We start from the raw sequence: 15,765 nt of genomic DNA, 5'->3' as shown, positions 1-15,765 counted from the left end.
CATTTCTTTTTAAGAAATACCAAAGAGGATAGGTCTTTTAAGGTTATTTGCTTCCCTGAAATAAATATCTTGCCCTTTTATATTTGTTACTTAGATCAGATCTCGGAGTTAAATCACAAACAGAGGCTGTTACTCTAGTTCAAAATTTTTGCTTATTCCAGGCTTGGCTTTATTGTCTTCTTAAAATAAACCTGTAGGTTATACAGAAACAACAACAACAAAAACTGTTCCTCTGGTGTTGATGTTTGTCAACAAAGCTTCCAGTTTTTAGGTGGAAATGTAACCCTTTCACTGAGAGGGGAGGGAGGCAGAAGGGACTGTGTAGCTGAGCTGCCTGTGGCCTGGGGCTCTTCTCCCTGCTACATAGTTGGCTCTTGGAAGTAGGTCTTTCTCTGTCTCCCATTTGAGAATGTACAGAGCAAAACAGTAGCTATTGTTGACTATTCAGAAATGAGTTGTTAAGTTCTAGAGATGAACATTTTACAAACGGTTTTTGGCTTGAAAAATATTAGAACTATGGCATCAGTCAGTGGTGTAAATAAAGGATTCTGGGGGTTCGTGTGTGTGGTATATGTTGCAATATTATAGTTTGGAAGGTGGGATAATAAAGTGCTGTGACTGCCTTAAAAATAGATGAAAAAAATACACCAGAACTTAGTTTTTTCATTTAGGGAGGTGTTGTTCATTAATTATAGTGATAAGCCATTCATGAATTCTTTTTCGAACTGTTGGAATTGGCCCATATGCCTTGGATAAATTTTTGCTGTGTTCAGTAGCTGCACATCATTATATTTTTGAGGTTATTGGATTCAAGTTTTGGAAACAGCTAGTAGTGTTTTTTTTTTTTTTTTTTTTTAACATCTTTATTGGGGTATAATTACTTTACAATGGTGTGTTAGTTTCTGCTTTATAACAAAGTGAATCAGTTATACATATACATATGTTCCCATAAGCTAGTAGTGTTTTAAGAGCCAAGTCCAAAGAAGAGTATTGAGATGGTCACTGTCGCCTTGGTTCACTAATAAAGTGAAACTTATAAACTGTCTCTGAAGTTATTTCTAAAAGAAGAGTTAAGGGGGCTTCCTTGGTGGTGCAGTGGTTAAGAATCCGCCTGCCAATGCAGGGGGCACGGGTTCGAGCCCTGGTCTGGGAAGACCCCACGTTGCCGCGGAGCAACAAAGCCCGTGCGCCACAACTACTGTGCCTGCGCTCTAGAGCCCGCGAGCCACAACTACTGAAGCCCGCGAGCCTAGAGCCCATGCTCCGCAACGAGAGAAGCCACTGCAGTGAGAAGCCCGTGCACCACAACAGAGTAGCCCCCACTCGCCGCAACTAGACAAAGCCCGCCCGCAGGAACGAAGACCCAATGCAGCCAAAAATAAATAAAATAAATTTTTAAAAAATAAAAAAATAAAAAAAATGAGAGTTAAAAATATTTTGACCAAAGCAGTATTATTCAAATAAACTTGCCATTTCCTCAGGTGGTCACTTTGAAGGACACTGTTCATTTGGCAGTAGAGGGTTCCTGGAGGTTCTAGCACAGTGCTATCCATTAGAACTTTCTGTGATGGTGGAAATTATTCTATACGTTGCATTATGGCTCTTGAGCACTTGAAGTGTGGCTGGTGTGACTGAGGAACTGAATTTTTAACTTGATTACATTTTAAAAGAATTTAAAGTGGCTAGTGGCTCCCATATTGGAGAGTGCAGACCTAGAATATTTAGCTTTCAGCCTGACTTGTAAACTGGGGTGAGCAGCTTATGCTAAGATAAGTTATCGAGGCAAAGTAGGCTGTGGAATATCTGATCCCCCTCCCCTCCCGCAGTGCAAAGAGTAGTAGAGAAGTCTGCAATTTGTCATTTGTGTTCAGTGGTATCCAATCTTTACAGCCTCTCCAAGTTTATCCTTGCTAAGGTGTTATCCGAAGGGTTTTAGATGAGAACCTTTCTTTGTATTTGCAATTTAATTATCGTCTTCTGATGCTCATGGTTCTTCCCTGAAATTTAAGACCTACCCCCGCAGCCAGCCCCCGGCCGTTACAAACAGCCATGGTTGGAGTGAATAAAGACTCGGCATGCCACTGGAAAAGGGGCTGCCAACCTTCGGTTTAAATCTTTGCTTGGTAATGGTGGTTAGGTTAAGATAACTGAAATGGACAAATGGAATACATATAGGGCCTAAAGAGAAACTGTAGACCTCTTTTATCTTGTACCAGTGGAGTCTTAAAGGTTTGTTTTGGTTTTTTTTTGGCTGCACCTCGTGGCTTGTGGGATCTTATTCCCCAACCAGGGATTGAACCCCGGCAACGGCAGTGAAATCTCAGAGTCCTAGCCAGTGGACTGCCAGGGAATTCCCTCTAAGGCTCTTTATTTATTTATTTTATTGGAGTATAATTGCTTTACAACGTCGTGTGCATAGTGAAGCAACCCAGCCATATGCATACACACATCCGCTCCCTCCCCACCCCCCAACCCACCCGACTAGACCATCACCCTCTAAGGCTCTTTAAAGTCTCCTTTTCATTTAACTTTCTAAATTGATTTCTTACAAGAATCTAATGTTAGCCATGCTGAGCGTCTCATTGTCTTATTCACATGCTTTATACCTTTCCTCTCCCTTCCTCGGTCTTTTCTGAAATTTTTCTCTCTGCCTTTTAAAAATTCCTGACTGCCAACAGCTGTTGCTTTCCTTTGACACACAAGTTGCATTGTGTTCTTAGTTATTTTTCATATATGTGGGTCTTTTCTCTCCAACTGCATCATAAATTCTTGAGCTTATGCCTGTGTCATATATTTTTCTGTCACCTGTAGCAAGCACCAAGAATAACTTTTTAAAATATTGCGGAAGACATATGGGAACATATGTATATGTATAACTGATTCACTTTGTTATAAAGCAGAAACTAACACACCATTGTAAAGCAATTATACCCCAATAAAGATGTTAAAAATATATATATATATTGGGTATATCCCAACTGGTTTGTAAACTCATTTAAACAATTGAGACTATTTTTCTCATTTTTTTTGTAGTGAGCATAGTTTATAAAGTATCATGAGGGATATAATGACTAAAATACAGTTTCTCCCCCCAGGGCATTTGTAACCTGTAGAATCAATAGGCCGTGTACAGCCAGCTCAGTGTGCTAGGTGATAGGAAAGAGCTACAGACTCAGCTCTATGGGAAATTGAAGGAGGAACACATTTTCATTGGAGAAGGTTTTGTGGGCTGGCTGTATCCCTGAATTTGCCCTTGAGTAAAGTTTCAGCAGATGAAAATAACTAGGCTTGGAAAGGGCATTCAAGGCTGAGTGAAAAACCTGAAACAAAAGCATAGAGTGAAAGCACCAGGGCTTCTGTAGGGGTATTTGCCAAATCGATCATGTGGGTGATTCATGTGCATGTAATTGAGAAAATGAACCTCTGATCTTATCAGTTGTTCAGCAGTGTTTCTCAAACATTAGCCTCAGAATTACCAGAAGGGCTTAAAATGCAGATAGCTGGCCCCCCCTCCAGAGTTCGTTTCAGTAGGTTTGGGGAGGGTCCCCAATTATTTGCATTTTTAGTAAGTTCCCAGGTGACACTGCTGCACATTTTGAAAAGTGCTGATTCAGAGCTCCGGTCCATCTGATATCTGCCTTAGAGAAATGTCTGTCTTACGTATGCAAATACCCCAGTGTCAGTGCATCATTGTGTTCATGTTGCTTATGTACACACATCTGGTCTTCCTGTAGATTGTAAGTTCAGGCTCCTTACATCACTCAACCCCTAGCACAGTGCTGTATCAGTGGTAATACAGTAGTAAATCCTGTGCTTGCTAACTTGGCATCCAGATCTAAAATTATCCGAACAAGAAGCACATGCTTTTGGGAGGCCTTATAAACTGGGAAGCCCTTTGTGACTCAAAATGTAAAGCAAAAATGCCTATAGCAGCAGTTTCTCAAACTTTTTTCCTTAGGACCCCTTTACATCCTTAAAAATTATTGAGGTCTCCAAAGAGTTTTTATTTGTAGGTTTTATCTATTGATATTTACCATACTAGGAAGTAAAACTGAAAATATTTTAAAATATTTATTAATTCATTAGACATAAACCCATACATGTTATATTTCTTTAATGAAGAATAACTATTTTCTAAAGTAAAAAATTTAATGAGAAGATGGCATTGTTTTACATTTTTGCAAATCTCTCTAAATGTCTGGCTTTAACAGAAGAAAAGCTTAATAGAAGTGAACTCCTGCATTTAATCTGTAGTGATACTTTTTTTAAAAAATAAATTTATTTATTTATTTTTGGCTGTGTTGGGTCTTTGTTGCTGCACGCAGGCTTTCTCTAGTTGAGGCGAGCAGGGGCTACTCTTCGTTGTGGTGGGCGGACTTCTCATTGAGGTGGCTTCTCTTGTTGTGGAGCACGGTCTCTAGGTGCGTGGGCTTCAGTAGTTGTGGCGCACGGGTTTAGTTGCTCCGCAGCATGTGGGATCTTCCCGGACCAGGGCTCGAACCCGTTTTCCCTGCATTGGTAGGCCGATTCTTAACCACTGTGCCACCAGGGAAGTCCCTATACATTGTTTTTGTTTTTTTATATATATATATATATATTTTATATATATATATTTTTATACATTGTTTTGATTGAAGTACATGAAGAAAATTGGCCTCACAGATTTATAGGAAAGGAAGAGCATTTTCAGATAATTATGGATTTTCTTCTTTACTACTACTCCAGGGCTTCCCTGGTGGCACAGTGGTTAAGAATCCGCCTGCCAATGCAGGGGACACAGGTGGGATCTTCCTGGAACAGGAAGATCCCACATGCTGCAGAGCAACTAAGCCCGTGCGCCACAAGTACTGAGGCCCACATGCCACAACTACTGAAGCCAGCACACCTAGAGCCTGTTCTCTGCAACAAGAGAAGCCACCGCAATGAAGAGTAGCCCCTGCTCGCGGCAACTAGAGAAAAGCCTGTGCCCAACAACGAAGACCCAACACACCAAAAATAAATAAATGAAATAAACTTATGTATAAAAAAATACTACTCCAAAAACTTGATAGTCTGTAGTTTCTTAAAGGTGGCATCTCAAACTATATGAATGAACTTTTATTGTTACGTAAAAATCCATTGGTCTAATTTGTGCTTTGAATGAACCCTTAACCCATATGGGATTTTGTAACATTATACATTTCTGGTTGGAAAATATTGATTTACTGAGTTATGAGATCTTCCAAACATTGGCACATTAAAAATTATGTTTGTTAACACCATCGATCTCATCAGAAAAATCTGTAGTATTGCGAAGCTCTCAAGCTCACAGCAGAGGATAGGTTTTCCAAAATTCTTTCTCTTGAAAGCTTAAATTTTATCATTGTCAACAAATAGTTGTTTTCCTTGAAGTGACAGGTTCACATAGTTCATTTTCAAGAAAATGTCTGCTGGAGATACCGAGTCTGAGTAACCACAGCTTGTCAGGGATTCTTTCAGGTGGAAATGGTGTTCCGTGAACAGAGTGGCTGGTTGAGCTTGCCCCTCACTTGCACGTGTGCTTTTTATTGAGAGGGTCATTGTGCAGGAGTGTGCAGCAGAAGTGGTTCACGTGGACTTCCCATTTTGTTACTCAGAATATTAAAAAAGCACATATTCAAGGTTGAAATTTAATAAAATTATTCATTTTTATGCTTTATCAAGTGCTTTATCACATTCTTATGTGAAAGTAGTTTTTTTTTTTTTCCTGGAAGCACTGAATACAGAAAAGAATAGTACAGTGTGCCTCTACTGCCTTGCTTATGGCATCTACACTTTTTACCCACTATTGCTTCTGTAAAAGTCAACATTGCAGGAGAAGGCAAGTCACGTCTTAGCAATATTATGAAAATAGTTTTGACTCCCTGAACGGGTCGCTGGGTGCCCTAGGCATGCAGGGCTCACACTTAGAGAACTGCTGCGTTAAAGTAACAAAAATCAGGCTTGGCAGGACCGCCTGTCTCTGTGTCACTCCTGTCTTAGAGATCTTACCCTCCACTTTGTAAGCTCAGGAACTCTTTTTTTTAAATCCATATACTCAGAGATTAGACTCATACTAACAAATTCAGAGATTGAAGTTTATAAAATATAACTTTGTGTATTTATAATGAGTGAAATGCCAAAAGGCACAATTCCCTTTGGTCGCTCTTAGAAACCCAACCCACATGTGAGCAGAGGATTTTGGAGCACTGTCTCAAATGTCCTTCAATGCTGATTTGCACCCAGCTTTTCCAAGTCTGCTCCATAGACGCCCTATGTTTATTTTCCAGAGAACCTTTTCCCAGGGTGAGTAAAATACACATTTTCTTTTTAACTCTTTCTCTAGACTTCTTGGGCCGTGCTTCTTTTTAATTTGGCAATGCACAGTCACCTTTATTCCTCCTTCTGGTGTATTTCACGTTATGTTCAATTACTCAACATGAAGTGTATGTGTATACGTATATAAGAATCTGCAGTTCAACAAGATCCCCAGGAGATCTGTGTGCACATAATGAACAATGGAGTGAATACCCATGTACACCCCACCCAGTTTAAGACATTGAACATTACCATTATGTTGACTTTCGATGTTGTTTTTATAACTGATTATTACAAAACATAGCATCATTTTTTGGTTAAATTTTAGGTTCATCATGTTTAGGTTGCTTTCTTCACAAATCCACTTTTTTTTTTTTTTTTTTAAGTACACTGCCTCTTAACTACAATGTAAGACAGATAATTTTATACTTAACTATTCATCTCTGTACTGCTGGGTTCATCTGCTAATTGAGCCCAATTCCAAACTCTTTAACTTGGCCTTCTATAGTTCATGTTTGTGATTATCAGTCTTCTCTCTCTGTCACCAGCCTCTTCTCTGAACAGTCTCTTTCGCTCCTTGCCTTGTGTAGAACTTGGCTGGTCTCTGAAGACACTGTTTCCCCTGCAGCCCTCTCAAGGGCCTACCTCAGACTTGACCGTGTTGTTTGATGCTGTAAATTGCTGCTTCTCAGGCCTTCAAAAACCGCAGCCCCTTCGAGGCTCTACCATGCTGATATCCACTGGCCTCCGCCTCTTCCCTTCACTCCTTATAGCTTCTGCCTCCTTCTTGCTATCCACATCTCCTCCTCCAGTCCCTGTATTTTAGACTCCCACAGTCTTACCAGTAATCCCTTCAGCGCTCAGGCCTCTGAGTTCCATCCCCACGGTCAGAGCCTTCGAGCTTCTCACTCTAAACACCACCTCTGATCCACTGACCCCTTGCTACTCAAAGGGGAGGGGGTGTCCTCAAAATGGCAGGATTAATATCCTCTGGGAGTGTTGGAAAGCAGAATCTGAGGCCCCGCCCCAGAGTTACCAAGTCAGAATCTGCAGTTTAACAAGATCCCCAGGAATTCCCTGGTGGTGCAGTGATTCAGAATCCGCCTGCCAACGCAGGGGACATGGGTTTGAGCCCTGGTCCGGGAAGATCCCACGTGCCGCGGAGCAGCTAAGCCCGTGCGCCACAACTACTGAGCCTGCACACCTGGAGCCTGTGCTCCGCAACAAGAGACGCCACCGCAATGAGAAGCCCGAGCACTGCAACGAAGAGTAGCTCCCGCTCGCCACAACTAGAGAAAGCCCTCGCGCAGCAGTGAAGACCCAACGCAGCCAAAAATAAAATAAATACACTAAAAGAAAAAAAAAGATCCCCAGATTTGTATGCACATTTGAGTATCCAGTGTCTTCATTGTGACAATCTTTCATCCTCTCTCAGACCTCTGATCCAAGTTTTCACTCTGACCCCACACTGCCTTCACTTCCCTTTTTACTCATCTCAGATTCCCAGTGCCATTTTAATCACTCCTATAAAACACTCCTTTAAAATCACCATCACCTCCCTTGCTTTTCCCTTCTATTTTAATTTAACTGGCAGAATTTTGATTGTAGTTGAACTGAGCTATCTACCTTCCTCATATCTGTGCCTGAGCAGAAGCTTGTTATTAGAGAAAAAATAACGGGAGACTGGTTTCACTTTAAATTCATGACCACGAGCCTCACGTGTACTTGGGCTGCTTGGCGTTCCTTCTACATTTCCCTAGTAAGCTCCTGTTTCTCTGCTCAAAGACAAATATTTTTGTGTGTTCAGCACTCTCTCTGAGCCTCCCAGCGGTTTCTCCTTTCCTGCTTACCCCACCGGCCAGTGAGAAAATGGAAGAGTACCTTTTACATAGTAGTTTCTCAGGAAATATTTGTTGAATGAATGGATGACCATCTTGTGGGAAGATTTCCTTCAGAGAGTGAATCTGTTCAGCAAAGTACCAGGTCCCAAAAGTGCCAGCACTAATTTGATTGACCTTGGGAAAGTCACTTACCTTCTCAGACCTTAATTCTCTTTGTCTGTGAATGGGCATAAAGATATTTGTTCACCTACCTTCACAGCTATTTTGAGACACAAATAAGGCAGGGTTTTTTTTTTTTTTTTTTTTTTTTGCAGTACGCGGGCCTCTTACTGCTGTGGCCTCTCCCGTTCCGGAGCACAGGCTCCGGACGCACAGGCTCAGCGGCCATGGCTCACGGGCCTAGCCGCTCTGCGGCATGTGGGATCCTCCTGCACCGGGGCACGAACCCGTGTCCCCTGCATCGGCAGGCGGACTCTCAACCACTGCGCCACCAGGGAAGCTCCAGTGAATTGATTTTTTAAAGCAAGCCTGACTTGGCATTCATTAATAATGCATGAAGAAGAAACTTAAATTGGAAGATTTAAAAACCAACATTGTTGGGTTTTAGTTTTATTTATTTTTTAAATGAAGAATTTTTATTCATCAAAAAACCATGAGGAGAAAGAAAAATAATCAGAGAAGGAGAGGATATTTACAACAGATGTAACTCAATAATGATTAGTACCAAGAATATATACAAATCAGTGAGTAAAAGACAGCTGACATGAACACAACAGAGACAAGTTTTGAATGGGCACTTTTCAAAAGAAGAATTGCAGTGACCAATGAACGCAGGCACATGCTCAAATTTGTTCCTAATTAGAGAAATGCAAAATAAAACCACAATGAATGTCTCAGCATCACACTGGCCAAAGTTAAAGTCTGGCAATATCAAGTGTTGGTGAACTGGAACTCATACACAGCAGGGGAAAAGGAGAGGGATATTAAATGTTAAAGATGTGCCTACCTCATAATCCAGCAATTAAACCCCTAGGTAAATGCCCTACAGAAATGTGTTTATGTGCACAAAGATGCTCGTTGCAGCATTGCTTACAATAGCCAAAAACTGAAATGAATATAGAAGTATCCGTCGCAGTAAAATAAAGTGGCCCTAAGGAAATGGCACATCATACAGTAATGAAAATGAATAAATCACACCAACACGCAAATTGTATAAGCAATGTTGAGTGAAAGATACCAGACACAACGTACAGTGTGATTCCATTTTTATACGTCAAAAGTAGGCAGAACAAACTAATCATATTGTTGCACAGATAACCGGTAAAACTATTTTCTAAAAGGGGAGTATTGCCATAAAGTCAGAATAGTAGTTACCTCTGGGAGACAAAGGCGAGGCAGGAGGGGACACACAGGGAGATTTTGGAGTGCTGGCAGTGGCTTTTCTGCATCTGGTTTGTGATTACATAGCTGTTTGCTTCACCCATTAAACTGCATATCTGTTTTATGTACATATCTGTTTTATGTACTTTTCTGTATATTTTACAAAATTTAAAAGAATGAGAGAGAACTTGTACTATGAAATATTAACAGTGATTAGAGCCATAATTATTAAAATAGTGTGGAAAACTAGAAGGCCCAGAAATAGGTCCAAGACACAAAAAACACAGAGTGTTTTTTTAAATTGCTCCTAATTCTCTTATTGAGACAGACTAGATTTTTCTCCTTCATTAAATCTTGGTCACAGTTCCCTGCTTTGGGATTCAAGTAGCTCAGATGGACCAAGAGCTAGAGGCATGAAGATTAGACAACAGAAGACATAAGACTTTGGGTTTATGACCGTTCTTGGGTTCCTGATAACCACACACGCCTCTGTTTCTCAGGCCGAGGCTTTAGGTTGGCCAGTGTTTTGTGAGCTTAGCATGTTGAGCTGCAAGGTTTGAAACTGGCTGAGGCTGGCCTCGTCGCTAGTGGCAGTTTTCAGAATTTCTCTTTAGGGAGGAGTGCTTGACCTGAGCCCAAGAATTCACTGTTTAGCCCGAGTGAAATATTTTTTTTTTTTTTTTTTTTGCTTTACGCGGGCCTCTCACTGCCGTGGCCTCTCCCGTTGCGAAGCACAGGCTCTGGACGCGCAGGCCCAGCGGCCATGGCTCACGGGCCCAGCCGCTCTGCGGCATGTGGGATCCTCCCAGACCGGGGCACGAACCCGTGTCCCCTGCATCGGCAGGCGGACTCTCAACCACTGCGCCACCAGGGAAGCCCCCGAGTGAAATATTTTAAGGAGTACTTCATCCTCTCTTCTCGCCGCTATAGTAGCTTTTCCAGGACGATCGTGCCTCCTTTGTTCTGTCCTTAACTACCTGACCCTTGTCACTTTATATTGGACCAGGGTGAAGAGTAGCCAACACGCAAGACCCCATGGTAATCTCTGCACTTAGCTTGTCCCCAGCCTCCTCAGATATTTTTGCACGAGTAAATAGCCTAGAGGAGACTCAGCAGAGCCCTCCACCTGTCTAAGGCAGGAGCAGGAGCAGGTAGCTCTGCTTGCGGCTTACACACTGTGTATGGTGAGGGTCTAGCAGTAAGGCATGTGGTTTCAAATCCGACTCTGAGTTAGAACCACCCGGCCTGGCACACAGACTCCCAGCACACTGCCACCGTCCTGGCAGTGAGGGTGATGGTGGTGACAGGAGCCCAGGAATTTTGTATTAATACCCAGGATCGGCAACCCCTGTCTTCAGGCACACAGCAGTGCTCTCTCTGTTAATCCCAGTCTTCCCCCAAGCCACACGGCTTACCTTTGACTTTGTAAAAAACACTTTGTGCCGTTTTGGACCCTCCTGAGAACCATGGGGAGTCTTCAGAGTGAGCCTAATGGGGCTACTGTCTTGGTTTGATTTCCGTTCAGTCTGATTATCTTTGGTTTTTGTTTGAAGATATTTTGATGTGGACCATTTGTAAAATCTTTATTGAGTTTGTTACAGTATTGCTTCTGTTTTTATGTTTTGGTTTTTTGGCCTCGAGGCATGTGGGAATCTTAGCTCCCCGACCAGGGATCGAACCTGTGCCCCGCTATTGGAAGGCAAAGTCTTAACCACTGGACCGCCAGGGAAGTCCCAGTCTGATTATCTTTGAATAGAAAAACTTACATGGCTATATTAGTTTCCTGGGGCCGCCATAACAAGTGACCACCACAAACCGGGTGGCTTAAGACAACAGATTTGTTCTCTTACAGATCCGGAGGCCATAAGTCCGAGATCAAAGTATCACCAGGGTTGGTTCCTTCTGGAGGCTCTGAAGGAGAATCCGTCTCATGCTTCTGTCTTAGCTTCTGGTGGCTGCTGGCCATCCTTGGCTTCTAGTCACATGGCTGCAATCTCTGCCTGGGTCTTCACCTGGCTGTCTCCTCTGTGATCTCCTCTTCTAATTAGGACACTTGTCATCAGATTTAGGGCCCAGGCAGGTGATCCAGGACGAGCTAGCTCATCTCAAGATATGTAACTGAATGAACGTCTGCAAAGACTCTTCTTTCAAATAAGGTCACATGCATAGGTTCCAGATGGACATATCTTTTGGGGAGGCCACCATTCACCTCACTACAGGGACCATAGCAGCTCCTCTGTTAGCCCTGGCCAGATTGTTTACTGATGCTTGGCATTGCTTGTAAGAGAGCCAGAGAGTGAGGTCTGTGCGTCATCATCCAAGCTCGACTACCAGAAAAAAATGCAAAATGCAGCCGTTTGAGAGAGTCAGTAAATAGCATTTTTCTCTTTGAATTTTGTTTTATTGGGTATTATGTCTAGAAATATTTTTCTGTATTCCAAAATCCCAAGGTCTTCCTCCTCTCTTAAAGAGCAAATGGCAAGGTACTGTTTTGCCTGAGCCAGAAGTTGTAGATTCATACTTGGTCTTGAGTAAATCAGAAGTTCATTGTGTTTCTGTAGATAAAACAAAGATAACTTCCTTTTAGTACTTTCCAGATACGGCTTTTTCTTACAGAGTTTGAATTTGAACCTTTCTCTTGTTTAACATATACTTGGCTTTATACTGAGTTATTGTATAATTCTGTGGATTAAACAGTATATACAGTTAATACGGGCTTGTGGTCATAAAACTTAAGCAACATAGAAGTCAATGAAGTGAAAACTGAAAACTCCCTTCTCTTTCCCCCATTTAGTTTGGTGTACATTTTTCTGAACCCTCTTCTATGGATTGTGTGGTTTTTAGGCACTATACTGATCTGGTATTATTAGATACTATAAAGAAAAGTGAATATATTGCCAGCCTTAGCTACTTGTCTTTAGGATAGTAAATTGCTTTTAAATCTATTTCAGCAGCATCTTCATATTTTTGATATTTGGAGTTTTCTAGGTTCCTAGGTTCATTGTGGAGATGGTTATCATAAGGAAAAGTTTAAGCTGTGAAAGCTACTTTCGTTAACTCTTTCTACTTTGTTTCTCCTATAGATTCTAAACTCTTTTTATATTTTTCTCTTTGCAGATTTAACCCAGAGACTGACTCCACTATAGAAACACCCACAGTTCTATCAATGACTGGGGAAAGATAGTGGCAACAGGCAAAGGAAAAACAGCTCTGATATACTAAGGACAATGAGTATGCTAAAACCAAGCGGGCTTAAGGCCCCTACGAAGATCCTTAAGCCTGGAAGCACAGCCTTGAAGACACCTGCTTCTGGTAATGCTTTATGTTTCTTATTAACAGCAAGTTTTTCATCATATGTGAAGACTTCTATTTGAAAAATTTAAAAAGACAATCTTATAAAACTTCATATTGTTGAAAATACTTGAAAAAGTTTCAATTAAAAGACATAGAATTTTATATTTAGTAGTCTTAATCAGTGAAGAGTCTATTTCATTGATTCAGTGTAAGGTTCTGAAATAGTTGTCAAGTTAATTTCAGTGTTTGATCCTTACAGGGTTAAAGTGTTTCTTCAGTTTTTCTGCCCATGTGTCTTCCTGAACTCATCAGGACCTTTCTCTTGGGGTTTAGGGATATATAGAGAAAACAAAGACTAATCTGGCTTAAAAGATATGATGACAGTCACTGACCTGAAATTGGCCATCATCATCAAGGGAGCAGGTAGTACAGTAGCTCAAGTCTGGCTCATGAGGGAAAACCTTCCCCATTTTATAGATGAACTTGTGTCTTTTATAATCGTTAACAACCTGTTCCTCATCTGTTCTCCATCTCCCCCTTCAGCATTTCCATTTCCATCCCGTAACGATCACCTAAGGTCTTTAGTAAGAGAGGCAGGAGAGAAGCATCTGATGCTTGCTTTTACCATCTTTTTATGTGATTTGTATACTACTAGATCTTATGTTTTCAGCCTTTCCAGACAGGTGCCCACCATAATCTATTAAGTACAACATTGTTTCTTCAAGTTCTTCCATAAAGACATTCATAGGTCTTCCTTGAGGGAAGGGATCTTTGGGTTTGCTTTTTTTTCTTTTTTTTTCACTGCTGTATTCCATCCACACACCTAGAAAATTGCCTGGCACGAAACAGGAGCTCAGTAAATATGTGTTGACTCATTGGAGATCCTGAGTTATTTACATTTTATGTATCAGGATAAAACCTTTTCAGAGAGGCCATAAAACATTGTAATAGGGAAGAACCTTTTGTATTCTATTACAAGTTACTCACTAAAGGGATGTTGCCTATAAGTTTAAATTATACATAATGGCCCATCTCTTGGAACCCTGCTTCCCAGGTAATGAGCATTAAGCTAAAATACCTTTGTGTTCAGCTCACGGGAAACATCCTGACCAGGCCCACCTGTGAATGACTGCAGGGAGGAAGAAATTAACCCATGCCCTCTGGAGGCTGATGGGAACCAGGAAGTGTTTGACTTTACCCCCCTCCCCTTTTAGTATAAAAGGAGCCCGAATTCTAACTCAGGCAAGATGGTTCTTTGGGGCCCGAGCCCGCCATCTTGTCGGTCTGCTGGCTTTCCAAATAAAGTCGTTATTCTTTTGCCCCAACAATTCGTCTCTTGGTTACCTGCCTGTTGTGTGGTGAGTAGTACGAGCTTAGACTTGGTAACAACATCTTAGAGGAAAGCTTTACTGATAAAGCAAAGGACTGTGAAGAAATGGGTTTATTTAAGGACTATTTAGCTTTGGGGAAGTCAGTCAAAATTGGCATCCCCTTCTCCTCAAAATCCTTCCTCTTTTAAGACCCCTCCAAATGCCAACCCTTGTATAAGGCCTTCCACTGTTATATCTACCCCTGTTAGAATTGTCTTTTTCACTTTTAGTATTTTTCGTGCGTACCTTTTAGCACTTGAAGTCCTTGAGTCCAGGGATCATGAGTAATTCAACTTGGTTTCTCCAGTATTACTTGGCACACGTTAGGTTTTTTAAATTAGGATTAAAGCAGCTTATTAATACTAAAACTTACACGCTTAAAAGGAAGTGATTGCCAAGGAATTCAAGACACTTTTATGAACATTGTTTTTCAGAAATTCATGCTTGCAGCACTCTGGGAAGAGTAACTGTTGATGTGCAAAGCCAGAACTGATGCTAAAAAAAAAACTGGCCCCTGTCTTTGGCAGATTATTATCTGTTCTATCTGAGAGCATCCACTGTCTTCTAAACAAACAAACAAGCAAAAAAACCCTCCACAAATGGAAACTCCACAGTCCCCCTTTCTATGTAGGGTAAAGAGATGTTCAGCACGCACTCTCGCTCCACTGGGCCACTCTGCTCCCCAGTCTGTGTGATTCACTCCTGTCAATCAGGCCTCAGACTAGATATCACCTCCTCCAGGAGGCCTTCCCTGACTGCTCTGCCCAGAGGCACTGTCTCCTTCACAGCACTTACACCACCTGAAGTTACCTGGTGTGTGCCTTGACTGTCTGCTTTTCCACCTCTAGACTCTGAGCTCTATGAAGGCATGGACTGTGCTGTCTTGCTTTGTCCCTGGTGAAGAACGATGCCTGGGACTAGTTCCAGAGTGGTAGGAACTCAAGAAAGATGCGTAACTTGGATAAATACATTATTTCATTTAATCCTCATTCAAAGAAAAAAATCCCTCAAGATAGATATTACTACTTTCCCCTTTTACAGATGAAAAAACTAAACTACGAGAGGTCATGGAACATCCTGAGATCACGATATGCCCAGTAAATGGCAGACATTAAGAATTCAGGCTCTCTTTGCCAGTTCACGCTAAATATTTAATAAACGCTTGCTGGGTGAATGCGTGAGTGTATTTCCAGTGTAAATATCACATTCCTGGCAGAATTTAACTCTGTCTTTACCGTAGGGTAGAGTTTGCCAAGTCGTCTTGCCTTTACAGGGAGTCAGGCCATATGCTCTCTTTTCTTCCCTGCTGTGATTTCCATTTCTGCTAGCAAAGGAATAGTCTTGGAATAATGATGGTAGGGACTGCGGCACTGAATCCCCTCCTGCATCAAGTTAATTGCGAATGTGTGTGGTTAAATGGGCCTAGTCCTGTCAGCTTTAACTGACCACTCAAATGGGGGAATAGAGCCCGTCTCAGTGGGTCTGAATGGGCATTTGCTCATCATGTGCAGGATACAGGGTGAAGAATGAAATCGGACCTATATTATGAATTCTGGGAAAAGGAC

The 15,765-nt window shown here is 41.6% G+C and overlaps 1 protein-coding gene across 7 annotated transcripts in view; it reads left to right on the top strand.

Moving 5' to 3' along the window:
- CLIP1 (CAP-Gly domain containing linker protein 1) overlaps positions 1-15,765 on the top strand; it is a 123,995-nt gene that overhangs the window by 23,036 nt on the left and 85,194 nt on the right. For all 7 annotated transcript variants that reach the window (XR_007471722.1, XR_004486983.2, XM_049698095.1 and 4 more), the window contains exon 2: positions 12,654-12,848. Coding sequence is in view for 5 of the 7 variants with exons in the window: in XM_049698095.1 (XP_049554052.1) it covers positions 12,764-12,848 (85 nt within the window). In the remaining 2 variants the exon portion in view is untranslated. The remainder of the gene's footprint in view (positions 1-12,653; positions 12,849-15,765) is intronic.

Source organism: Orcinus orca, chromosome 15 (assembly GCF_937001465.1).
Source record: "Orcinus orca chromosome 15, mOrcOrc1.1, whole genome shotgun sequence".
Lineage (NCBI taxonomy): Eukaryota > Metazoa > Chordata > Mammalia > Artiodactyla > Delphinidae > Orcinus > Orcinus orca.
Note: the sequence above shows the minus strand (reverse complement) of the source record. Positions and strands in the feature narration are given on the sequence as shown.